Source organism: Pogona vitticeps, chromosome 1 (assembly GCF_051106095.1).
Source record: "Pogona vitticeps strain Pit_001003342236 chromosome 1, PviZW2.1, whole genome shotgun sequence".
Lineage (NCBI taxonomy): Eukaryota > Metazoa > Chordata > Lepidosauria > Squamata > Agamidae > Pogona > Pogona vitticeps.
In genome coordinates this window covers 86,104,002-86,131,799 of record NC_135783.1, presented here as the reverse complement: position 1 = coordinate 86,131,799, position 27,798 = coordinate 86,104,002, and the positions used below count along the sequence as shown (strand labels likewise).

General features: G+C 39.3%; 1 protein-coding gene across 1 annotated transcript in view; it reads right to left on the bottom strand.

Annotated features, from left to right (window-relative positions):
• Positions 1–13,860, bottom strand: part of THEMIS (thymocyte selection associated) — a 47,657-nt gene extending 33,797 nt beyond the window's left edge. The window contains 1 exon segment of the mRNA XM_020790742.3: positions 937–13,860. Coding sequence (XP_020646401.3) covers positions 937–1,027 — 91 coding nt within the window. The 5' untranslated portion in view covers positions 1,028–13,860.
• Positions 13,861–27,798: the final 13,938 nt, after the last annotated feature.

Sequence of the window (27,798 nt, the reverse complement as noted above, 5' to 3'; positions counted from 1 at the left end):
AATGTTTTGCTCGTTATATGTAAGAAAAATGTCTTGCATTACACTCACTCTCATTTACACATTTATATAGTGTTGTCTTCATAGCTTAAGTGCTGGCAATTTTGTCATTGTTATCTACGTTCATAGAAAGTTTCTGTAAATTGATACAGACTACGATAAAAGACAAAACTTGAAAATGAAACAAACAAATTGGGAAAGAAAAAAAGCATAAATATAAAAAGCATTTACCCTTCTTGCCCTCCTCAAGAACTCCAAAAGAAACCAGATTCATATTTTTCTTGTAACCATCTGAAGGGTCACAAGAAAAAGATACAAGATACCAAATTATGGAATCGGAAGGTCTGCACAGTATTGTTTAGTTATATAATGCAACCACTTTGCATTATATAACTAAATGGTATCAGACTGCTATGAATTTTAGTACATTCTTCTGGGATGCAGTACAACACACACACACACACACACACACACACACACAAACACACACACACACACACACACACACACACAGTTAGAGATCTTACAATACTCATCCCCTCTGGTGTAATTTAAGTGGCACTTAGAAAGTGAAGAAGTCTGTGATTCCACTACAAACACTGCTTCCCTTTTCCTCATACATGCTCAGCACACTGTTATGAGGCCTTATAATTTTCCCAACCCCATCCCTCATGGCTCAATGGAGACATAACACTTGCGCAGTACCTCAGGGTCTTATCAGCCATGCCCTCTGACTCTTTGTGAGGGGTTCAGCCATGTGAGAACCACCGGAATATCAGACACATTGTTTTTATATATTCCCCCATTATGTTCTGCTAATATTAAAGGATGCCATCCCTGCAACATTCGGCTCCTACTTGTTACACCTTTTTCCACAGACAAAGCTGAAAGGCATTGTCAAGACTATGCTCTTTTAGATGGTTTAAGATTAAAACTCACCTTCATCATAATAGCCAGACTGGATTTGGAGAATCCTGGGAAGAGATTTCAGATCTAAGGAATGGATGAAATTCTTCAGGCTACAAGCCATGGTCGGTGCAGCACTAGGGGAGCGTTGTTGTTTAGACAAAAACAACTAATGTATTTTCTTGTAATCAAAACAAATGAACAGTGAGACCAGAAACAAGGCTTTTGCTTATAGAAATATAAAGTGACGTTGGTTGCTTGGTTTCTTTTTTTGGGTGGGTTGGTGGGTTTACTGAGGAGACCACGTCCTCTGACTTGACTCGAGTTGGTACAAGGGAGGATATAGGAAGCCAGGAGAACTGTGCTCTGCAGCTGGGTGCGTAATACGTAGCGTTGCTGCTAATTTAAGTTGCAGGAAATACTGTATCCACACTTCTACCAGTACCTAGAGTGGGTGGAGAGAGTTTGCTTCAGCTGCCATATGATGCTGTAATGAAGACAGCTGCATTCTCTCTCTCACACACACATACACACATACCTTAAGACTTTGATCGCCTCACACTCCATTTCCACAACACGAAGCCCTGTTTCTTTGTGTTAAAGAAGCCATTGACTGCATTTGAAGAAAGCAGTTTATGTTTTGCTGCTGCTTTGCACAATTTGTTACAGAAAGGAAGCTGTTTAAAGGGAAATTGCCTCCCGTATCCTGTGCTAGCTAGTCAAAAGTAGTGGGGATGCCTGAGAGTGGAAGACAGGTGAAGCTTGGCCTAGGCATGAGGTAGGCAGAACTCCAGATGTCATGTGGAGGAAACCTCTTTGAATTCTCTTCATCGCAAAGGCTTTGTGCCAACATGCAATTAGGGGATAAGAGTCTACTTTGGATCTTTGTTTGTTGCCATGATTTTTAAAATTATTTTTAGGGAATTTTTAATATCAGGGAGGATTTGATAATGTTATATGCCACCTTCGCATCTGACCACATTGACTTTCAGCTAATACCCATTTCATGAATTGTGTTAGGCATCCTTCAGTCTTGAGAGACTATGGTAGTGTGCTCTGTAAGGAGGACTTCGACGCTGTATGCGAAGCTGGAGTGTCCTCTCCAGAGCACGAAGCCTGGGTAAAATAATATGGAGGATAAACTGTTACCCAAGCAGCAAATCCCCCCTCTCCATGTAGCTAAAAAAGTCCAATGGAAAAGCAAGAGATTCATTAATCATCACAGCAGTTTCGACATAATGATACAAGCATTAGTTTGCTGTCCACATCAAGTCACACCCAACACACAGCAACCAAAATTGGGTTTTTAAGATATGTGCAATATTTAAGGAGTAGTTTCACTATTGTCACTCCTCCCATAGGTTTCCAAGACTAAATAGGGATTCAAACTCAGCTCTCAATATATGTAGTCAGTCACTCTGGCCACTGCACCACTCTGAACTGCATACAAATACAAGCAGATTAAATACACCACAATAACAACTTTTTAAATTTTGAATTTGTTTTGTTTCTACCAGTCCTTTACATACTGAACTTTTAATTAATTTTTAATGCTAAGAAAAAATCATTTCAATTTTATTTTCTTTCTCCTATTTCTTAACATGATTATATTTTTATTGACTTCTGATGGAAGCATGTCTATTTCTAGCCATTATTTAAAATAATCTTTTTACTGAGTTTATGCTTTTATTTTTAATTGCAAACTACAAATTGAGTTTTAATACTTTTCTTTTGGTTAAAAGTGATTTTCTCTAAAAGGGAACGTAATGCTTACGAGTTTAGGAACTGCTGATCTGGATGGTCTTCTGACAGCAGGTGCAGCTAGCTTTGATCAACGTGAAGCTCTAGCTCTCTTTTCCCAGCACTTTCTAACTGCAGAAGAAGAAAATGTGTTCTAGTGACTGCAGTGAGAAAAGGCTATTTAATTTGTCTAGAATTTGTGAGTCAAATGCTACTGCTTTTGTTGTTATGGATTGGGGAAGGAGTGTGCTTAAGCCGATATTGCCTCACTGCTGGGTAATTTTCCCTTCCAATAAATGTGATAGAATAAAAATAAGCCTTTTGTTTCTTTGCTCTACCAGTGCTGAAGAAGTAATATATTCCACCGGCTTTCTTCAGCCCTACTCACATTTTGGGTCCCATCTGATACCCCAACTTTAAGATGATCAAATGGGGCTTGCTCCCAAGTAATTTTTCACTGAACAGTAGGCACACACTTACACTGTTGTCTAACGGTGTTTCTACCCAGGTGATTGAGGCATGCTGAGGTCTAACCTGTGTCGTGCTTAAAAGGTCCTATAGAAGTGCCAAAGGTGTGTGTTATTTTAAATAACCCTACAGAAAGGGTCCTTCCCCCCCCCATTTTGGTATTATTGTTATCAGCATTTGTTCCTGATATGTGCTGTCAAATCATGTCTGACTTACATTGACCCCAATAGAGTTTTCAAAGTATGTGAAATATTGTAGGAGTGGTTTACTATAGCCAACCCCAGTGACTTGGTGGAGTGGGGATTGGAATCCAAGTCTTCTGGGTTCTAGCCCATTGCCTTATCCATGGCAGTGACTAATATGAGGTTGTAAATTGTAGTTGTGCATAATTCAAGCAATAGTTTCATCAGTGATGTGGCTGTCAGGTTGTATTAATCACAAAGCAACCTGCTATTAGTTTACCTTTCCGGACCTGCTATTAGTTTACCTTTCCGGACAGTGGTGAGTGTAGCTTCTCTTCTCGAACATTGTATGAAAGGAGTGTGGTCCCCACACCTCAGCTGCATTGGCCAACAGCCAGCTTCTTTCTTGTTGGGGTTGTTGAGAAGTTGCTCTCTTATCAATTTGGAGGAAATATGCTTCAAAATGTGTATGGTAGGTTTGTTTTCCTAAATTCCACATTTAGTGCTTCTTGTGTGCCTGTTTCTGCCTCTTGTTTTTGAGTCATCAGTCTTGACAAAACTCAGACTGGGTGGTGACTGTAGTTTCCCCATCCCTAAAAAACTATCAGCAGCATGGAAGGCTTCATGGAATGAATAGCACAGTACAATATTACCCTTTCCCCGTCTCCCTGGAGAACGCGTGAATGCTCGGACAGAAAGTAATCAGGAGATTGGACACGCTAAAATGTGCTGAGTGAGTCCCAGAACTCAGCTAGACGTATACAACTCTCCATCTTACAAGTCTGCTCTAATATGAACACCCTTGTACCTTCAGATATTACTGTTAGAAAACCATGTGGGCTTTGTAGTCCTTAGGCTTATCACGTACCACAGGCAGGACTCCTTAAGTATGCTAGGCCGAGGCAAGCACCATCAGATGACCTATGACAAGTTTACTGTTCAGGAAACCAACTGATTTTTATAATCATTATTTTATTAAAGAAAAAGTAAGTTCCTTAAAGAAAAAGTCAAATTATGCAAAAGCAAACAAATGAACATTATGCTAGTTAATTACAAAGCTGTAGTGAGGCAAAGAAAACATGAAAAACATGCAAGTGTCCAAAAACAGTAAAAGAATTCAAAAAGCCAATAAAATGAATAAAAACAGTTCCAATAAGGTAATCCATCAGGAAAACAAAATAATCCAATTATGTAAGAAAAAATCCATAGTCCTCATTAATCCTGTAAATGAAAATACTGTACAAAAGGAAAAATTCTGTAAAAGCAAATGTCCCATTGTCCTGAGAATAATCTATAAGAATAGTTCATAGGAGTAGTCCATAAGAATAGTCCATGAAACAAGTCAAAAATATTCCCTGAGTGCGTATATGAGCAATCCATGTGTGTAGGCCATAGGTGACCTAGGAATAGGTCCTGAAAGACATTAGAGTGAGTCACGAATGACATTGTCCATAGGTAAAAGTTCCTTTTTCAAGAGTAACTGGTGAGTCCTTATCTGCTCCTTCCCACAATGTCATCCAATCACAGTCCATTGCTAGGCAAACAATCCTGTTGTACCACATGACTTTCTCTCTCATAGGTAACAGATGTTATTTGGGTTTCTGTGGTTTTGCAAAGAGTCACAACAATACCCATCTATCTTATCACAAAATTCTTTCTCATGCTCTTAGAATAGCATTCTCTGAGCTCTCACTAGCAACACCTGTCAGCATAGCAAGGATCCTTTATACAGAGAAACAAGATGGAACCTCTCTTGCACATTTCTTAATTACAAAACCCATGTTTCTTACAAGATTTTAATCACAAATCTCATCTCATCACAAGAACTGATGTACTAAAGGCACCTCGCTTGTGCTCAGATGTTATACTTTGCGTTACAGTATTGTATGTTGTACTGGTTAACATCCTGGTGATTATATATTGTATTGTTTGGCATTCCAGCAGCCATGAACAAATCAAACAGTGCTTCCATCTGTTCTTTTGTCATCGCTCTTTGTTGCCGGAATGCTGAAACGAGCTACTCAATACAAAAATTCTGATGGTCAGTTCTGCATGAATTGCATGTCCGTATGTGCAGGTGGCATTCGTTTTCATCGTCTCTAGTATTTTTCTGGTGTTTATAATGTACAAAATTTACAGAAATTAATGCTTTCTTATCGTAGAGATCAGTTAAAATATGTGTATGTGGGGAGTAAAGCCATTTGCTAGACAACTTTCTGTGGTTTCTGTGAGGGAGCAAATAGCGTGGGAAGGAAAAACCACACAATGATGAGGGGCAAGGACTTAAAATACGGCAAAAAGAAGTCATCAGACAAGGAAAAAATAGATATTGGTTGAAATCGAGTGGTAACTCACAACTAGATTAGGCCCATTACATCAGAGGTGACCTGATGAGTCAACTCTCCTGTAAGTTCTGTTGATTTTTATGGGCCTACTCTAGCTGTGACTTGCTGTTGGACTAGAACAAATCTAAGTATGTGCTGGGTGGTTTTTCTTTAAATCTTAAAGAAAATCTAGTAAGTGCTTGTTCAATTGTGTGAGAGGCCTGGGAAAATGCTTTGTGTGGGAAAGGGTGTGTGTGTGTGTGTGTGTGTGTGTGTGTGTGTGTGTGTGTGTGTGTGTGTGTGTGTGTGTGTGTGTGTGTGCATTTGTTTTCATTGTGCAGTAGTATGCAATTTGCTCTACTCAGCTGACCAGTCAAATACAAACAGGCAACAAACACACAGCAACATACATTCCAGAATAATTTATTCAGGAACAGCAGCCTTGCTTAAAATAACACATTCAGTCCTACTGTATGTTTGTTGCTGTTTGAAAACTGGAGGCTGTACCAATTAGGTCTGCCAGGCCATATCTCCAACAGGCCTGTTCCTCTCTATGAAATTAATTAATTAATTAATTAATTAATTAATTAATTAATTAATTAATTCTTTCTTTCTTTCCTTCCTTCCTTCCTTCCTTCCTTCCTTCCTTCCTTCTGAGGATTGCACAATTCAAAATCATAGACACACATGAAATATAGGCAAAACTAAAAACCACTTAAAATGCCAAGATGATCAAACTATTTTTGACAAGAAGCAGTTAGAACTTGAGGTGCGTGCAGAAACTTTTCCTTGACTTCAGTCATCATCCAGGAGGGGTCAGTCTCCATGGAGTGGGTGGGTTTGGTGCTGTTCCCATGCAGCATCTCTAGAAGCAGGTTTTGCTGGCTACACGCTGTTGTCCGGCGGAAGCCCGAGTGTACTGAGAATGTGTCCAGAAAGGCTAATTTGTGTAGTTAATTTTTGATTTGTAAAATATTTAATTTAGTTCTTATGGATTGTAATGACAAGAGCCACAAAGGGCTCTTGTTAACTGAAAATGGATTTAACTAGAAAAAGCTTTCAAAAGGTTTGTTTGAAAAATTAAAAGTTGTCGGGATTGCATGGGGGCAGCTTGCTAGCCCAGGGCACTGGAAGGCCTAAGAAATGGCCCTGGGCGCAGTGAATAATGCCCTATGAAGCTGCACGCAGGCCGCATATTGTTCACCCAATCTGGAATCACTCAACTTCGCAGTGAGGTGGGTGTTTCAGAATACAAATGTATGCAAAAAAGGTGCGTAATTTCTTGTAAATGCAACATATACTGGTTCTTCGTAAGTTAGAGCAGAAATGGGACTTGGGAAAAGTATACAGTCTGACTAAATGAGAAGCGGCTTCAGTATCTAGAAAAAGTATTCTCGTGAGGGGAAAAGGCAGCCTGCTTATTCTAACATGAGCGTGTCTCAGCCTGTGTTTTGCAAATTAGCTTCCTTTTGTTTTGTATTGGGTCACATGAGAGCCAGCATGTCTTTGTTTGTGTATCTGATACCTCAGACAGGAAGCACAAAAATTTGCCTGGAGGGGTAATGTTGTAAGAAGAAGAAATAATGATTTTGCCTTAAGGACTAAGTTAACCCTCAGTCTTGACAACATCTTTCTGACACAGAGTTTCTGGTCTCTATGACAGTCTTGCAAACATAACAGAGAACTCCAGGGCCTCACGACTGTGCCAAGGATTTTCATTCAGTTTTTGCAAAAGTAGAGAATCTCGTGGGTAAGTCACATTTTGCATGTAGTGTAGTAGGTAGCAGAGAGATCCCACACACAGTCCCCGAAGCAAGTTGCATTAAAATTTGTGGCCCAAATCCAGCTGTTTGCAAATGCCCTGGAAGATAATTAGCAGTCATACAACATGAGCTGTTTGATGGAGATGGACATGAGGACATTAAAGCCATCTCCCTTGGTTTTCCTATAATATTTTGACTGGCACAAGTGACAGTGAATGCAGTTACATTCTTAGCTTCCCTGATTCCTGGCCTGGGAGCTAGTATTTTTCTCTGTCTGTTCAAATTAGACATTTGTCATGTCATTTTCCTTCCCAATTGCCACTTGAATGTCTCTGATTTACAATAAGTTATACCGGTTCTCTTGCCAGCTCATAGTTTTGTCATACTAATGTTTATTATTGTCTTTCTTATTACAAAACTGGGATTCTCTGGTCCCATGCCACCTCAAAAAATATGGGATCCCACTAGTGCCTAGAATGAATTATGGTGTAGATCAGTGGTTCCCAAAGTTGGGTCCCCAGATATTCTTAGACTAAAACTCCCAGAAGCCTTCACTACTAACTATGTTGTTCAGAATTTCTTAGAGTTGTAGTCCAAGAACACCTGGGTTACCCATGGCTGGGAACCACTGGTGTAGATGAACATCCCTATTGTTACTGTGCCTTTCTGCCAGCTGGGCTTGCAAGTGCTTGCTTAGTGGCTCCTCCGAGGTGTGTTGTATAGCCATGCTCTTTCTTCTCCTGTAGTTTATACTAGTTCAAACCTGGTCAGTTTGAAAGTAGCATCAGTGGTAGTGATTGATGTCTGCTGAAGGAGTGGCACCTTGGTGGAGGGAGACTGTACATAATGTTATGCGAGTGTAACATCTGGTCAGCATAAATATTGAACTGTTCTGCCTGGCCCCTCTCTCTAACTCTCTCAAGCTGTACAATAACCTGCCGGATGAAGGGGTCCTGCTAGACTGGAAAGCTCAACTATTTTTTACAATTCTAGTGGTTCAATAGATGTAGCACTCATCCTTGTTTTTGCAATTCCTGCAAGGACCACATGGGTTTTTCTTTTTCCTTCAACTTGCTCGTCAAAGACAACACAGACTTTTTTTGTATAATTATCAAGATTGAGAGGAGGAAAGACTGTAACTCTTTATGCAAGTACTGCATGTCTGTGAAAGGTTTACTTCGAGAGGAAAATTAGTCAGGGTCTTCAGACTGCACAGAAATGTTTTGAAATGTGTTTGGCGTATCTTCTGTGCATTGGTGACAGCTGGAAACACACAGGGGACTCCTCTTGAATTAATTTTACAGAACAGTCCCCCTGGGGCGCCTTGTGCTTCACACTGTTTTTTGTTTTTTAAAAAGAACAGAGCAATCCTTGGGTGTCATCTCCCCAAAGTATTTAAATGCAATCCCTACTAAAAAGTAAGGACAATGAATGCATTTAAATACATTTGTGCAAGGTTGAAATTCCCTGGGGATTTTGCACGATCACTTTCTCTAATTGCTTTTGACGTTTTCCCTGTGAACTCAACAGTCGTCTGCACTTGGGAAAGAAAAACAACATGATATTTCCTGACAGCTAAGTGCTTTTCCAGCACTTTATAAGGGCAGGAATCTAGTCTATTGTTTTCCTATCTTTGCCAGTATTTAACAACCAACCCTAAGATGCTGGCTGTAATGTAGGTGAACTGGTAACTCATCTGGATAATCTTCAACACACTGTGTTCTCCCCCACTCCCCTGAGAACATATGATTGGGCTGAAAATGCATCCAGCGGTACCTTGAGACATTATTTTACATGGCTAAGATTGGTGGACCTCAGGCTTACAGTGAAGAACCAAGTTAATTCTGTAAGTGTTATATCCCCACCTGCAATAGACACAAAGCTTCTTTGCAAAGTGTGTCTGTCAGTCAATAGTTAATGATTTTCTATTTGAAGCTGAGGGATGGTCTGTTTATTATAGCCATCAAGCGGAGACAGGAGCTGAGATTCTGTTGGACAGATTCCGCCTGAGCAATGGAAATGACATCATTGTCAGTGGCAAATTGCTGCAACTTAAAGACTCCCTTCAGTTATGGGGTGCACACAACTTCATCTCATTGGGTGTGACCCAGGCACCCATAGTCTTTAATCACTGGCAATCTGTTGCTAATGATGACTATTCCCATTGCACAGGCAGAGGTGCACAACAGCAGTTTGGCTGCTTTCTGGAAAAGGGCACAGTGTAACAACTTTTCCCCAATGCCACTTATTCATTCACTTTAGCCCTGTTTAGGCATTCTATTTAGAAATCCTACAGTGGGGAGTGTGCCTTCCTCCCATGTTCCTGTACTCTTGACTTTACTGTGTTGGCCAGGGTGGTCTGTAGTGAGGATATAACTGCATTCAGATGAACAAAATGTGCTGTCAGGAGTCCTCCTCAGGGAGATCAAGAGTGAATGGGGTGGAATGAAGCATGCTTTTGTCCCCTCTACACAATTCTAAAACAGAATGTCTGAAACCCTCTATTGAGTCCATTTAGGTGTTAAAGGTAAAGGTAAAGGTAAAGGTAAAGGTTCCCCTTGACATTTTAGTCAGTCGTGTTCGACTCTAGGGGGTGGCGCTCATCCCCATTTCCAAGCCGTAGAGCCAGCAGTTTGTCCGAAGATAGTTTCCGTTGACACATGGCCAGCGCGGCTACACACGGAACGCTGTTTACCTTCCCACCAAAGTGGTACCTATTTATCTACTCGCATTTACATGCTTTCGAACTGCTAGGTTGGGGAAGAGCTGGGACAAAGTGACGGGAGCTCACTCTGTCGCATGGATTTGATCTTACGACTGCTGGTCTTCTGACCCTGCAGCACATAAAGGCTTCTGTGGTTTAGCCCACAGTGCCACCACGTCCCTGGTGTTAGGAATTGTTATATACCCACAACAGGAAGAGGGGAGTGCTTTGTGTTTACTCATTGCCTTCATGCATGTGAAAAGTGGTGAATCTTAACAGAGACTGTCATGCCTGTGGGCATTTTCTCTCTGAGTCGGAACATGGGAAAATCAGAGTCCTTACTCACGCAGAGAGCATCTCTGGATAATGAATGATCTCCGTGACAGACTTATTGATCACTGTTTGCAGACCAGTGGTGAAACCTGAAATTGAAGGCTCTACTTAGAGTGTTCCCATCCATCCGTGGTGTGTCTACATGGATTCCTAATGCCTGAATAGACCTATTATGCTTTTCAGGAGGCTGATCACATGTTTTATAGCTGAGAGGTGAAGTTCAAAGCTGGTGAAAAGATAGAAGAAAAATTGGATGTGACTTTTTAAAAATGAGCAAGCTAGAAAATTATGGGGCACTGTCCTGGTCAGACATAATTGGAGAAAGATGTGAGAAGGAGAGTTATGACAATCAAAAAAGAACACTGTGTCAGTACCAAGAATTTTACAGGGAGCATAGTAAGAAAGGGATGCAGTTTAGCAGCATTAGGGGAAGGAGGCATTAGTCATTTTGGGGGGTATAACATATGAAGACTCTGTGGAAGTCACCGATGGTATACAGACTGTGCTTGGATTGCATCCTAAACAGGGGCACATCTGAGAGAAAGACAAAGAGGTGTGGAATGCCATTTTTGACATGCTGAAGCCACATTGGCATCATGGGATAATCCAGATTTTAAATTTGAGAAGAAGCCCTTTTTATAAAGCGTGTGGACAGATGGAGGAATTCTTATCCTAGATGAATTAATTCGATAGGATGATGAATTTTTGCCCTTTGCCTACTTGAGAACCAAGTATAATCTGCCAGCTTCAGCCAAATGGCAGTATTTATAATCATGGCATCCACTAGTATCTAAATGTATCCCAGAAAACTCTGAATGCATCAGAGTTTTCCTGCACATTTGGAAATGCATCTGTCCAAGAAAAGAAGCCTATATTCATTCTTTATAACCATTTACTGCCATGTAATAAGGTCTCAGAGATGAATGGAAAGGGGAAATGGAGCATGTTATTTTGCCTAACCAATGAAAGATAACACTTGCCAGTGTGCTTAAGATATCTATAGATCTTAAGCTATGACTCATCTCACAAAAAAATCAGGATTAAGAACACACTGGACACTGAAATATCTTTTTAGGAAGGGTTTGAGCAAATTGTCTTAATGTTGGTGCTGTGATTCTCTTGATGCATGTCTTAGTTACATGGTGTGGTCATGCCCAGTCGCAAGCTTTTGGAGAGAGGTTATTGCTAACATTAATACTATATTCGATGAATCTTTGATCTTTGTCTATACTTATGTACGATTATATATCTGCTTCTTGGTGATTAACAACCAGCCAATGTAGGTGGACTCTTCATACCCTTTAGAACTAAAAATAAATAAATAAATAAATCTGCTTTTGCCTCACTGGAAAGATAGATGCTCACCGCCAGTAATCCAGTAGATAGAAGACATTATAATTTTATCAATATACATATGATATCAGTATACATACACATGGAGAGTATTTATGGATATATGCTTTAATATCTGGAAACCTTTCATATGAGCCTATGTCTATACACTCTTGTGTTTTGTTTCTGTTTTTCTCCCATTTTTTCCCTTTCCCTTTTTCTTTGCTCTTGCAATACTATAATCTCCGTTTTAACTATTATTCGCTCTTTTTTACTTTTAAGTAACCAGCATAGAAACAGAGGCAGAACAGAGTTATTAAAGATTGTTCAGCAGCTGAAGAATATTTATTTTCTGAGTACTGCGTACATTTATATTTCACCACATTTTTTAAAAAAGTGTAAACATGTCAGTATTCAGATATCACTCACTTGTCAAGTTGTTATGGGGGTGAGTTCTTGGTTTGAAAAATTTCACCTGTTGGACATTGATTGTAGCTGAACGTGCTCCCCTCTCCCTCCCCCCCTTTATAAGCTGGTTCTATATCTTCTTGAGGAATATAGTTAGATATTCATCATAAGAGACAGCTGCTGAGTTATGCCAGGCCTGCATGGCTCCCCTGCATGGCTCCCCTCAATGGGGCAGGGGGAGAAAGCCATATGATGACAGCTCCATTTAAATCATGTTATAATTGTGATGGTTTTATCAGGGTGTATCTCCGGGCTGTAACTTCAGGGATCAAGACCTTCCGCTGACTCTTCATTTTGGTTTCAGTTTGATATGTTTGTATTACTTGGACATTTTAGGACATTTATAACCCTTAAGCAGATCTCTCACTGTGTGCTTTGCTCACATATTCCTCTAGAGTCACAGCAGGATGTTTGTCTTTTGGCCCCCATAGGGTTGTAACTGGCATTGACCTGGACAGGGAGGGGGGCTTTCTTTTAGAAGTGACTAGGCATCACGACTTTTAGATGGAGGAGTTGGTTCCTGAGGATGTGCATTAATGTGTTCCCTTATGAAGAAGAAGCTGAACATTTGGAAGGATGCTCTCTGATGAGCACATTGTTGCAAATACGATTTTGCGCTGAGACACTAGAGGAATATATGAGTTAATGAGTGCTAATGGATCAACAAATAGATCCATTAGCACTATTGGAAGCTGAGATTTCAAACTGAGTATATAGTTGTGTACACCAGCACGTTGAGTATGACAGCATATTTAGCTTCCTTGTGGGCACACCATTATGTTTAGCATAATGTGTTTTGGATATTCCAGACATCTGAATACAATAAAATTAGTCCTTAACCTTCACTAGGTACTGTATTAAGAACAAAATACATTACAAAGAATGTGCAATTTTTGCGTCCAATGAGAATACCAATATATGCAGAGTACTGTATAGAAATTCATATGGCCAAAACTATGTGTGTGCAAAATCAAGTGCATTCCACTGAAATACCCAAAGCTAGAAATCACAAGGAAGAATAAAAGAAAATTAACTTAACTTTACTTTATTTAGACTTATACTCCGCCCCTCTAGACAAAGTCTACTCGGGGCGGCTTACAAAAAAATCAGATAAAGTTAAAATAACTACTACTTACAATAAAATCAAAGTTCTGGTTTGAGTAATATTTGTATGGAATTACTAAAATGGTACAAATAATGCAGGTTTTCAAGTATTCCAGAATTTGTCATCAGGCAAAGATGGTATAAATTCTGGGGTAAAGGCAAATAGTTCCAAAAGTGGACCAGAAATTACACCCATTGTTCTCAGAAACAAACTGCCAGTAAGACCAGTTGTGTTGAAGATTCATCAGGTGTCTTGCCTGAGAATAGTTAGGCCTCAAAGTATTATGATGAGACCAGAAAGCAGGTAAGGCCCAGCTGTTGAGCATCCCATCTCCACCTGGTTTCAGATGTCCACACCTTTGCATCGTCGTCGTTTAGTCGTTTAGTCGTGTCCGACTCTTCGTGACCCCATGGACCAGAGCACGCCAGGTCCTCCTGTCTTCCACTGCCTCCCGGAGTTGTGTCAATTTCATGTTGATTGCTTCACAGACACTGTCCAGCCATCTCATCCTCTGTCATTCCCTTCTCCTCTTGCCGTTACACTTTCCTAACATCAAGGTCTTTTCCAAGGAGTCTTCTCTTCTCCTTTGTATAGTCACAGTGAAAGTGGTGCTTGGAAGCATATTCTCCTGAATCACAATCACTAGGCATTCAGTTGGTGATTTAGTTTTCTGAACAATCCCAATAAGGTTTTTGAATTGTTTATACATTTCTGATCTTATTTTCCAAAAGAATGGCAGTGTAGTTGAAACCATCCTACTTATTGCCAGCATATTTATTTATTTATTTATTTATTTATTTATTTATTTATTTATTTATTTATTTATTTATTTATTTATTTAAATTTAATTTAATTTAATTTAACTTAATTTAATTTAATTTAATTTAATTTAATTTATATGCCGCCCAAACTACCCAAAGGTCTCTGGGTGGCTTACAACATTTAAAATACAATAAAAATTAAGAACAGTTAAAATACAATTAAAAATATATATAAAATTGCCATCGGACCCACAGCTAATATTATTTCAATTAAAGCCTTCTGGAACAGGAAGGTTTTGACCTGGCGCCAAAATGTCATCAGCGTCGGCGCCAGACGAATCTCAGTCGGGAGGGCATTTTGTAGTCTGGGGGCAGACTATATATAGATATAATATGCATTATATTATATCTGTCTGTCTGACTGTCTATCTATCTATCTATTTATCTCAATATTATATATAGATATAATATTCATTATATCTATATGTGTTATCTCATTTCTAATGCTATCTTTTTCTTAACACCCAAATTTTGGAAATTTTAAGAGGTGCAAAACAGAACTAAAACAATTATTCGTAATAAGGTTATTGTGTACATTAGCCAGAATTCTATTGGTGTTTGTGTAAGACCTGTATAACTTGCCATGGCTAATCATGGCTAATTGTTAGGTATGGAAGGGCATCTCAACTGCACAATTGGGTGCATGACAAGACACATCACTACGGTGATCTACCCATCTCATCAATTAGCCAGAGTTAGCTACAGCAAGTTTGCGAACCTTATGTGAATACTGATAGGACTCATTATTTGTATGAGTACAATACAGTTGTAGGCATCCTTCAGTCTTGAGAGACTATGGTAACGTGCTCTGAATAGAGGTCTTGAAACAGTGTCTAGTGTGGCTGAGAAGGCCAATTTGAGAGTGACAATCCCTTCCACACTGAAGACAAATACAATCTGTCCCCTGTCCAGCTCCCTGATTTTGCTGGTTTCCGGACTGCCTCTTTGCCTCGGCCTGCTGAAGAAGTGCCTCTTCAAATTGTGAGAGGCCATGATGCAATGCCTGTCTCCAGGCTGAACGCTCAGATGTCAAGGTTTCCCATCCATTGAGGTCCATTCCTCAGGCCTTCAAATCCCACTTGCAGATATCCTTGTATCGCAGCTGTGGTCTCCCTCTGGGGCACTTTCCCTGCACTAATTCTCCATACAGGAGATCTTTTGGAATCTGGCCATCAGCCATTCTCACAATATGCCTGAGCCAATGTAGACGTTGCTGCTTCAGTAATGTATACATGCTAAAAATTCCAGCTCATTCTAGGACTACTCTATTTGGAATTTTGTCCTGCAAGGTGATACCAAAAATGCAGTGGCCATCTGTTCAAGGACAACCATTGCTGGATATGCTCCTTTTCTCCATAATAGCAATTTTGTATCTCTGTCCTGGATGATCCAACTGTTTAATCAGGTTTTCATGTGCAAAATACGCCTGCTGGTTAGAGTTGGGGTTTCTCTTTGGTGAATGGCTGTATCAATCAATTGTTATTGTTTTGCACTATTAAAGAGCAGGCCGGGTAGGTGGGGCTCGTCAGCCATGGAAGGCAGCCCATCTAGGAGAAGGAAAACTCCGATTTCAAACCTCCACTGCCTTGCGGCTATATCCGCTCATGGAAAAGGCTTCAGAAGTTAACCTCGAGGCAAAATCCGGAGCTGGAGTCCTGAAGGCAGCATGTGTCGTTCTGCCAACTCCTGCGACATTGCTGGAACCAGTTGTATTGGCTCTTGCCTTTCCATTGGACCATTTCAGCAATGTGGAGAGGGGGGATCTGCTGCTTGGGTAACAGCCTATCCTCCATATTACCTTACCCGGGCTTCATGCTCTGGAGAGGACACTCCTCGATTCAGAGCGTGTTACCATAGTCTCTCGAGACTGAAGGATGCCTATGCTAATTGGGAGAAACGTGGCCTATAAATAAAACAAACAAATAAATAAATAAGGTTTATAGCCCTGCTGTGTTTACATTGAAATTTTGCCCTTGCTTTATCTCAACATATGGATGGATTAATGTGCCCTTTGGATTAATGAAATACAGGAACTTTGTTTCAGGAAAGGACTATGCGAAGGGCTTGGAAAAATGTCTAATACTGAGGTATCTTTTTGCCCTTCGCTGTTTCCTGTTAATTCTTTAATGGGTACATTGATTGATTGATTAGACATCCTTCAGTCTCAAGAGACTCTGGTAACATGCCGTGTATGGGCACAGGACTTTTGGATTTTATTAGAGTCCAACTCCCAAAAGTCATCAGGAATTTTCCCAGCCAGAATCCTGGGGGCTGCAGCCAAAAGAATCAACATACAGAGACCTATTTTCATTATTTAAGCATAGGCTTTCATGGCTCATCATTGCCTCTGGAGAAGAAGGAAATGGCTTTGCATGGCAAAGCATCATGGGAGCTTTCTTCCCCTTGCAGCTCTCAGAATTCTGGCTGGGGAATTTATTTTGGTGAATTCTGGGAACTGCAGACCAAAAAACCCAAAATTCCCATGGCTGTGCCTGAAACATACTTACCTCCTTTTAATGAAGCCAGTTTTCTCGCTTGTTTTGAAGTCTTTTAGAGTGAGGCCTTTATGATTTTTACCATCCACTAGTAGAATGGGACATTTTAGTCCCTTGGAGCATATTTTGTTGCAGAACTCACAAAGAGGCTGATGACCTTGTCACTGGAAGAAATGTAAATATTGTGCCAGAGATTCAGCTGCTTGCCACATTTAAGTTTTGGTATAATACGAGTGCTTTTGCCTTCTTCTTTTATGGAAATCCATAGTTACATCCAAACCAGACAAACAGTGATGTTCACAAACCAGAAAAGTGAACTTCAATCAAACTGTAATTCCAGGTTTTGTTGTTTGAGTGAGTGGTTCCCTGTTTTGGATTTATTGGCAGCTATGTTATGTGGAAAAGGAAGATGTTAGTGCAATGCAGCATGTCGCACAAAGCGAGGGTTTAGTATTGCATCTGAATCGGCCATTGTTGGTGTCCAAACTCTCTCCTGCATCTCCAGGATCTCCAAGTAATATCAACAGGTTGGTTTTTCTTTTATGACCTAATGGAAAATGAGGTGATAGAACATTGACCTGGCAAGAGTGGTTTCAGGGCTTGGGCTATCATTTTTTTAAAAGGAACTTCTTGCATTAGTCATTACTTCTTCACAGCCAAATTGCCATTATTATTGTTTGCTTTGTGCAAGGATTTTGTTGCATTGTGCGTTTTTAGCATATTGTGTTATTGTTCCAACAAGCCAGAAAAAATACAGGAAACAGTTTCCTGTTCCCTCTAGTGACCCATTTTGACATTATATTTTGGAAATGACAGAAGACCACAGAGTATTTCCCTTGCCACTGAGAACTGATACGTTAGTGGCAAAAAACCCTGGAAAATTTATGTCAAAGCTCTTCTATAATGCCTTTATATACTTTTAAAAGTAAGTGCTGAAAGTACATTAGGTACTCATTACATTTAGATTTATGGTATTTCTTGTTACATCTAGAAGTAACTTTGTAACTACTAGTTATTATGTAATACCACAAAGTAATTATTCTAAGTAACTGCTTCTTATAATCAGTTTCTTCCACATTCTGAATGGGTAGAATTACATTAGACCCAGGTAGATATACCATTTCTAAACGATTCCATGTGCAAACAGCTTCCTGGAAGTAAGGAAATCCCATCATTAGTATAATGGAAAAGGTTCTAGCTCAGCCTATTTCCTGCATAATAGTTTCCCTTTTGGAGAGGTAACTTAATATAGGGAACCATAAACAAAAGATTCTCTCACCTCTAATTTTAAATGGTGTTCCATTGTATAACCCATTACTCTTTCATTCCACTCTTGCCTTATTCTACTGCAAGTGTAAACAAATTTATGCTGCACAAATTTGTTGGTGACATATTTTAATTAATATGAATAATTTTTCAACATTTGCAAATATTGTAATTCTTTGTCATCTTTAAAATTAAATGTTTATTGAAACAAATATTAAACAATATGAAGGTAGATGGCAGGTAATCTGTAAATTAAGATTACAATTATTCAGCATAGTATAGACTGCGAGTTTAACCACAGTAGACACTAGTAGTAAAATGTGGTTTGTACATTAATATTTTTGTGCTTTTGGGGGAAGAGCTGGTGTGCTCACCATGTGTATGTTATATTAAAACATTTAGAGTGTTCTGAAATAGAGTTTATGTTAATTTCCAATTGTACATCCCCATATAAAGCAACAGCAAAATATCCCAGTATATTTCAGTGGCCTAATCCATCCTTTATTTTCTTGTGACTTGCTATCAATGAATATTAATAAAAAGAAGTATTTTGATCATCCTTGTATATTCCAGAATCTACCTTACATTCCCCAAAGGTAACAGAGTATGTAGCTATACTTCAAACATGTTTGATTTGTATCTGTTTTACTGTTAGTACCTTTTTCTGAACAGTCCTAGGCATTGTAATTACATTATGCTCCTGATCGTTCTTTTGTAAGTAAGCCTGCATTAGCATTTTTAAATTTGACAGTGCTGCATGGGGGGGGGGGGGTCATAGGATGCAGGAAAGTATCCCTGTTGGCCCCCCTCCTACATGGATATTCTCTGCAACCACAGGTCTGCCTAGCTGCAAGAGTTATGACTCATCACTTTATACGCCTGCCAGTGCGCTTGAGCCCTGGCCCTCAGGTGACCCTTGTCACATTTGAAGCAGGCCACAGACTGGAAACAATTCTTCACACACCATCTTATAAGGTTCGTTAAGCGACTTATACAATCCTGCTTCGGCCCATATTTATTTCATATTGGGTTTATGGCTGTGGCCAAAAAAGGGGGTTCAGAATGGCTGCACTTGAGCACAGGATATGACTGTTCTGCTGCATCAGGGAGATTTTTAGGTTCCCAAACTTTTTTACATTATGCTGCCTTCTTTGTTGTTCAAATATCTTTACACCACCTCATGTCTCTTTTATCATCATCTACTCACCCTTGTAACAATAAACTCAATTTGGTATTTAAAATCTAAAGTTAAAAAAAAAGCAAATTTCTTTAAGAATTCCTACATTCTAATAACTACATCTCTCACAGAAATTTGCTTAAACTGATAAACATTATTTTTCTCTTAAGAAAATCTCACAGTCCCATGCCGTATTGCCCAGTTTGGGAACCAGTGTTTATAATACTGGCTCGTAGCTGCCTACCACTCGATATGGAAGATATAGATGTAAGTGTTGATAACAGACCTATTCACCATCTACATGAAACCATTGAGAGAGGTTGTCTGGAGTTTTGGCTTCATTCAGGGCCATTGTTCTGATGATGACACACAACTCTACTGCCCATCTGATTTCAAGGAAGTGGTTCTTCTTTGGAACCAGGCTGGCCCCACTCTCTCTGATCCATCTGTTGTTGGGTAAATACCTTCCTTTTCAGGTAGTCTTTTCAACAATTAGTTCAGATTTTTTTGTTGTTTTTTGGGTTATTTTTTGAATGCTGTGTTTATTAAATACAGAGATTTTTAAATGCTTTAAACATGTATTTAAATTAGTTTTTAATTGCGATTTTAATGTTCTGCAATGTTTAATTCTTTTTTAGTATAAAGTTTTTGATTGTGAATATTGTATCATTTTAATAGATTGAGAGTACGTTATGGGGAGAAATGCAAAACATAAAACAACATAAACAGATAAGATCAGAAGCCAAACACTCAGACTAGCAGACTAGTGCTTAGGACCTATATCTCTTCCTGGCTAGCCTAATTTCTTCCTCGTAATGCCTTGCTCCCCTGCATGATAGACATTGGACAACGTGACCTGGACTGCTTCATGACCTCTGATTGAATTGCTAACCCAGTAAGGCGTTGATTTGTGGACAGATACTGACTCTCATCCTGAGTATTCTTGTCTTCTGGACCTTGGTTAATGGCTCTTTGGAATTTGTTTATTGTCTCGCAGGAACATGCTCATGATAGCAGGACATGGAGAAGGAGTGTGGTCTACTTTAGCTTGATAAAGGGTTTGGATGACCAAGTGGCAGTGTGCTGTGCAATGAGAGGTTAGATGATGAGTCTTGTGAACTGCAATAGCATAGGATGGAAAGAAGGAAAGGAAATGGTGATAGCAATCCTGGAAAGAATGCTGAATTTTTGACAGGTTAGATGTTAAACCAGTATGGTTAGATGGCAGTGATATTGTAAAAGCTAACTGTTGGTCCTAGTACTTTCCTCCATTGTCACTTGAAAGTTGGTAGAAAATTAAGAGACCCCTGCATAGTTTACTAGATACTGAGTCTGGCCCTCAAACATTTTAAATAGTCCTAATGAGGGATATGATATTTGCTGGAGGGGTGTTGGACAATAAATCCCAGAATTTTCCATTCTGGGAGTCTCACCTGACAGATACCCAGTGTGGCTCACCTAACCTCTGTGGCCTAGCATAGCCTTGCTCTACCTAGCTTCCAGTTCAAAAAGGAAGCTTCCCCAATGCATGCTGGGAGATTTTTGAGCAAGAAACTCAAAAATTCTCCATCCTTTTTGTGAGCAGAGAAATTGAGGGAAAAATACCAACCACATTTTAGCTGGGAAAGGACAAATTTCTGAAAAATATCCTAGAAGTACGGCTCAGCATTAGCATTCAGTGTAGTATAGTTGTGTTCTTTTATTTGCAAAGCATATTGACTTGTTTGTTTGTTTTTGCACTGCCACTCCAAGTGGCAGTAATTGCAATCTTGCGCCCTTTGTACATTGTGTCACTCTGGGGAATTGTGGTGTTGATGTTGGTGGTGGAGGAGAGGAAACCAGTCTCCCCCCCCCCCTGCAAAAATGTAAAACTTTTAAAAATAATTGTGCTGTCTTCTGTTTCTAGAAGAGTAAGAAAGATTAAAATCAGAATGTTTCTTAGAGGATTGTTTCCTAGATCCTAGTAGTGATTCTTTCAGGTTCAGTACTTTTCGCTGGCCTTCCCAGCATAAGATGGATCGTTCTAGATAGGTTTTGTCTGTACTGTAGATTCTTATAATATAAACTTGATTCCTGGTGAGATCTATAGCTGACAGGAGAGACAACAATGTTTGTGTTAACAACCTCAGGAAAAAGGCAAAGCTGTGCCATAGTGTGCCCCCCCCATTTTGTTTTGATGCTTTCATTTTGAGTAGAATAGATATTTCTTCAATATTCTGCAACTTTCCTGGCTGCCCAAACTTCCTAATCTGAAAAACGATTTTAGGAGTTACCATATGACACCATCCCCTGAGACACTGTGCTTTAGTTGAGGTGTGGGAACTTAGGATGTTGGCTGCCAGAGCAGTGATTATGTGCACACACATTCTCAAAGCTTGTAGGAAGATTTGTCTCATAAACAGTTTCAAACAGTTCTTAATTACTTAAAGGTGCAGAAATCAGCTACCCTTCATGGTGGCAAAGAAAACTTTTTGTATGTTTGTGTTGTAGATTATTTTTATTTGCAAACTGAAGAGAAGGTAATTCACAGAAGTCTTCTGTGGCTGCTGTTAAGGCATTTGATCTTTGAAGAGTGAGAGGAAATCAATACTCATTACTGTTACTATAGTAAGCATCTTATGTGTTTAGTAATGAATACATCACTCTGTAGGTAAAATTACTGGGTAAACTAATCCCTGTTTACTATGCTGAGTGACTTTTTTGTCAGATATGATAGACTAAGCAGTAGAAATAATTTCTAATGCATTACAAGTAGAATTGATGCCATATTTGTCTAAAGCAAATACTGTATAAATGTGAAGGATTATTCAGACACACCATCTGATGAATTGAGAGAGGAAGCAAAACAGCTTCTGTAAGACTGGCAACATATTTTAGGGACATTCTACATTTCCCACAGTTCTCCAGGTTAGGAGGCTCTTGTCCTATCAGCAATTTGGAGGGACTAGCTAAATGTTTTGATAGCATGCTCACAAGCTCTTGTAATGGCTTCAACCATCCCAAGTCAGTAACCCAAGGCAGGAATGATACAGGAAATCTCTAAAATTCTAAATCTGAGATTGGAAAGCAGAACCATTTTGCCATCCAAAGCCTCTGGGCCTTCAAGGTAATTTAGAAAATTGTGCAGCCTCTCTGATGAGTCCAGGTTAGGCATGAGATATTCGTATTTATCTCCCAAGGGAGATGAATATGAATATCAGCACCACAGATGCCTGGGCTGTTTGAACCTCCCTCTCCCCCCCTGTCCCACCAGAACATGGCAATACATATTTTTGAGGCTTTTTATTTATTCTTTTCAGGAAGCAGAACTTAAGTGAACCTGAGGGTACTGATCGCATGGATACAGCAGTCCTGTTTTATTGTTGGCTGGATAATTCGAGTCATAATTATAACCTTCAAATCCCCCGATAATAAGACTTTCATTAAATCACTAAGTATATTTATTGGATCATATCATATTTGGGCCATATCAGAATATGTAATAGTAATAATACCACACTTAAAATGATTTTTATAACAAACGTTAGCGCTTGCAGCCAAATTAACCTATTGGAATCTGCTCTTCAATTGCTATGCTAATCACCAACTTTTCATTTCTAATTATCTCTTACAGGCTATATACAAACCTGCCTGATACCAGAGTTACATCAATGAGCACTTTTTCAAAGAACTTGGAAAATTTAATTTTTGGTAATACAAGCTTCCCAAATCTATGCTGGCTGCTGGATATTAGACAGAAATAAATATTACAGATAGCCTGTGATTAGAAGAGAGAATTCTTTAATTGGTGAAGACATATGAGGGCTTAGCAAGAGCTTTTCTCACTTCATATAATTTGCAAATTGGTTTTCTTTTCTTTCTCTTTGGTGTTACTGGTCTTTAGGACTGAAACACAGGATTTCACTGAAGATTGATTTTTCAAACACAAAACATTGCCTGTGCCAGACAGGCCTCCCTATAATGTGTGTTTCTGCCACAGTAGAACAAAAGCAATTTTTTCCAAGCTATGTCTTTTAACTTCTTATGCCTCATTAATGGACCGCTACTCACAGGGATGCTTGCCACAACACTGATGCAAATGCTGTTTTGGCACAAATCATTTTGATAACCTTGTATCTTCTTTGGTTTTTGTTTAATTCTATCTTTTGCAGTCCATCTTGACCAGTTTTGTAAACTTTCTCTCTAAGTTTTCTGTCAGGAATCTTTCCTAACCCTAACTAGAGATCCCTGATGATTTCCTGTCAATCCCTAACCAGGCCTGATATCACCTAGCTTCAAAAAATCAGACAGGATCAGGTGTTCAACGTGGTATTGTAGTGTCTCCTCACTCCTCTTTTTCCAATTCTCTCCCAGTTTCTTTAATTGACACTTCTCTCCTCCTTTGCTCCATCTGAATTTCTCAGCTATTTCCCTATATCTGTCACTCATGCTTAATTTCATCTACCAACATTTCATTACACTTCTCATGATCAGTATTTCCTCCATCCACTTGCACATTATAGTCCCCTTTAAATATTTTTGTGCTGACTACTAGGAATGCAGGACCTGTGGCAGTTTCTCCAGTTCATTCTGTGTGGTATCTAACTGCATGTCCACCAAGCAAAATAGATACCACTGGTGGAGTCCATCCCAACCCATGCTGGCAAATCTGCACCTTCACATATCAGTTTTGGAGGTTTGAGGGACTTTGTAGGCTTGGAGAAATGTGGGAGTTGCAGCAGAGAGAGGAAAGGGCTTTTCTCTGTACAACACAGGATAAGAATTTTGTTTTAATAGGAGCTCCTATGAAACAGCCTTCTTCAGTATGGGAAAAGATATGCAACCTTAACACTACCAAGGAGAAACACTATTGTGAGTCATTCCCAATAAATATACAGAGAATTGGGCTACAGGTGTGATTAGTAGAACAAGAGAGTAATATTGGTCTTACTGGCCTACATTGGGGAATAAGTTGACAATTTGTCTGTCTGTCTGTCTGTCTGTCTATCTGTCTGTCTATCGAACGCACGCACGCACGCACGCACGCATGCACACACTAACTAACTAACTAACTAACTAACTAACTAACTAACTAACTAACTAACTAACTAACTAACTTACTTACTTACTTACTTACTTACTTACTTACTTACTTACTTACTTACTTACTTACTGCCATATGGCTACCAAGGCCACTTTGGGTGGTTCACAATGTGATAAAACAATACAAAACCAAAATTAAACATAACAACCCACATACAAAAGCAACATAAAACTAATTTAAAAAGGCAAGATGGTGGGACGGATGATAGAAGCACTGAAAAAGCCTCTGTGCTATGATGGTGTGATTGCTGGGAAAGCCTGTTTAAAGAGCCATGTTTTCAAGGAAAATTCCTAGTGAAGAAGCTGGGTGAATTTCAGGTAGGAGATGGTTCCAGAGGCAGAGGGTGATACTTTCCGGGCCTCTCTTGAAGTCAGTGCTCTGAACTGCCTAGCCTGGGAAGACTGAGTAGGTCAGGCAGATCTCACTGGAAGGAGATCTCCCAAACCCTAGATTCTAATTTACCACCACCCTCTCTATTTCAAAGTGTAGAAGTTATTGATACTGGGTCACTTTTATGGAATGACAAAAAGTAAACTTCCAGTTACTGCTTTCTTGGAACTATTGCAGTTTACATCTCACTTTAAAATCCACATATCTTTAGCTTTACATTTGAATCAACGTTTGGCAACAAATCAACATAGTTGAACTTACATTGACACACACCACACTTTTCCACACTAAAACTTGTGTGTTTGACCTTCAGCCTTTCTGAGGAAGAAAAGGATGGTTACTTAGTCAGGTCTTAGTGGTTTAAATGGAGGAAAGTAATAAAACATGCTGGTTTTCTCTGCAACATTCACTGTCAACAGATTTCTTTCTGTTGAAAGTGATTCAACAGCTTTCTCATTTGACATAGAATGGCTCCAATATTCAAGTGGCTATCTCATTCACTTTGCCAGTTTCTGGAAAGGTTGCAAAAGGGTTTTTGTGTTACTTGTCAGTTAGAGGTGGACTGGCTTTCTCTGTCAGAGAATCAAATGTTTCTCTGAGATTGCCTGTGCCTTGATAGTTAGCATCTCAATTGACTCTAAAACTGAAAGGCTTAGTTATTGAATCTTGTATCAAGCTTTTTGTATCCCTTCCATTTTTAGAAATACCGTCTGTAATATGAGCTAGGCGGATTCTCTGACGCCATTTATACTCTAGTGTTTCACAAAAAAATCTCTCTTTTTTGTCTCATTCAGCACAGCACTTGGGGGACAAGCAAGAGCACATGCTTAGCCAACACTGTTACCCAAATGTCCTTTCTAGCATAATAAATCTGGGGCCATACTGTTTCTTTCCATAATGGTAGAGCAAACTCTAGCACTGCATTAACAAATTTCAGCTTTTAAGTTTGCTTTGGCAGGATTAGTAACCTTGATCCTTTTTCATTTCAAGGTTTAGGGGAAAGGGTTATTTTTGGTTTCATCTCCCCCCCCATACTAATGGTTCCTTTCAATAAGTATGTAGTGGTCCTCTTAAGTCAACTGTAGTCTGAAGCCAGGATCTATATAGTCCTATGATTTTTTTTAATATAAAAATTCATACAGTGACTTTGCCTTTAAGTTAGCCTTTCTGTCATTTTGGATCTGTAGCTTACTGCTCCTGTGAGATTTGAGTTACAGTCTTTGAACTGTATTGTCTGTGCTAGTCTCTGGTTAAAACCATTCACCCCATGAAGCAATCCTCCCACTTGTTTCTATACTCTTCCCAACGTGGAAAGTTTAAAGGATTTGATGTTAATAAGATTAAAACAGGGCTTATGGTTCTGGAAACTCTTTCTTTTGAAAGCAAGACTGATCCAAGAAAAGAAAAAAGGCAGATAATCATAGCATTTGAATGGCTTTGAAAAAAAAATCTGTTTTCTTCCTCCAGATTGTCCATAGAGCAATGTTTCCTGTTTGTGCTTAACTGTTGTTTCACTTTTAATTATTATACCAAGCCATTACAGTTTGGACCCAGCACTAATGGCATATACCTATCTTGCACCTTGCTAGTGTGTTTGCCCTAGGCCATGTGGAGGAGGTAGAAGGGCCTCTCCTCTGTAGCACTGCCCGGAAAAGAGGATGATAGCAGATTGCTTGCTACTCTGAAGGTTTTCCTCTTTATTGCTCAGTCAGGATGGTGAGTGAGCAGAGTACCTCAGCTTTATAATTTTCTCAATCCATTTTCAAGCAGAATTGTAGGGTAGCAGAGACTTCAAGAGCACACTTCTTTGATTCCCTCAAAGCAAGACCTTGGATTAGTGGCCTGAACACAGTTGGTAGTACCAGTTGAAGTAGACCTACTGCATAAATGGAATTTACATAAATATTTGATTCCCCATTCAAGGACAGATTCATTGGTATTCACCCTAGATTGATATTAGCAGCTGGATAAAGGCTGTAGGGAAGTAAAGACTAGCTTCTGTTAATGTAGATAATTACATCTATTATATTTATGATAGAATTAAAATGTGTCCCATTCCACAATTTTTTAAAAAAATAGCTGGAAAATGCTTCTTGTGCTGTCTAGAGGGCATGGGAGACAATTTAGCCATAGTTTGGGTGTCCCTCACCCCCCCAATGTTATTTAAAGAAGATATACTGTATTTCGGGTTACTAGAGTGTGTAAGGAGGCGCTTTCAGTAATTTCTATGTGATTTTTTCAATTTTATTTTGTGGCAGACTGTATGGCTCTACAGGATGGTGGGAAGACTTTCTGTGGCCCTTTGGACCTCTTGCTGACACCACTGTAAGATAACAGTATACACATTCATAATGAAGGAAACACATACCAACCTATATCCTGTATTCGTTATTGCTAAACAATTTACTCCAAAGAGAATGGCTTGAAACACCCATGTGTGTTTTGTATTGGATGTGTAGAAAAAGATGTTTCTGCATTGTCAAATGATCATAAAAGGGATGCAGAACTACCACACCAATTGACAACATGCACTGGGGTGGTAGCAATAACTCCTCCTCATCACTATAGGCAACAATTTCGGAAGCTATCAAATAGTATTTTTATTGAATGAACTCTGTTGATTTAGGATTGAGATGAAGTGTTGTATCTAGTAAATTCAGTGAGCAAAATCTTGTTGCACCGCTTTGCTCTGACATAATCCAGATGGGGAATCAGAAGCACTTAATTTAAATTAATTTAAAGCTTCCAACACCTCCTTTTAGGTTTTTTTTGGAGCTTCAGGACTGGTGAGGGGAGCTTTTAATACTAAAAAAGTGCTGGTGGCTGTCCCAATCCCAGCAGTGATTTTCTTTTAACTATTAAAGGTTTCTCCCCCCCCCCATTCTCTCAAGCTTCCCAAAGGCTTCCTTGGGGCAAAAGCAAGCCCCAGGGAACCCAAGGACCTAAAAGGAGGGGCTAGGAAGCTTTTAATTATTTCTGATGCTCAATTGAGGTTGCACTGCACAAATAGCACAACAGGATTGGTCCAATGGCACATTTTAAAATCTCAAGTGCTTTTTCTCATGAAATCATGGTGGTGTGAATGGATGGATGGAAGTGCTGCAAAGAAAATGAAGAACATAGTAGTATACATAATGTTTGGAAGAGAGTTATTTTGGATTAATTAACCATCATAAAGTAGTTGTGATCTTGCTGCATGATTGTTCCCCTAATTAAAATAATTGAAAAAGCAAATAAGAAGAAA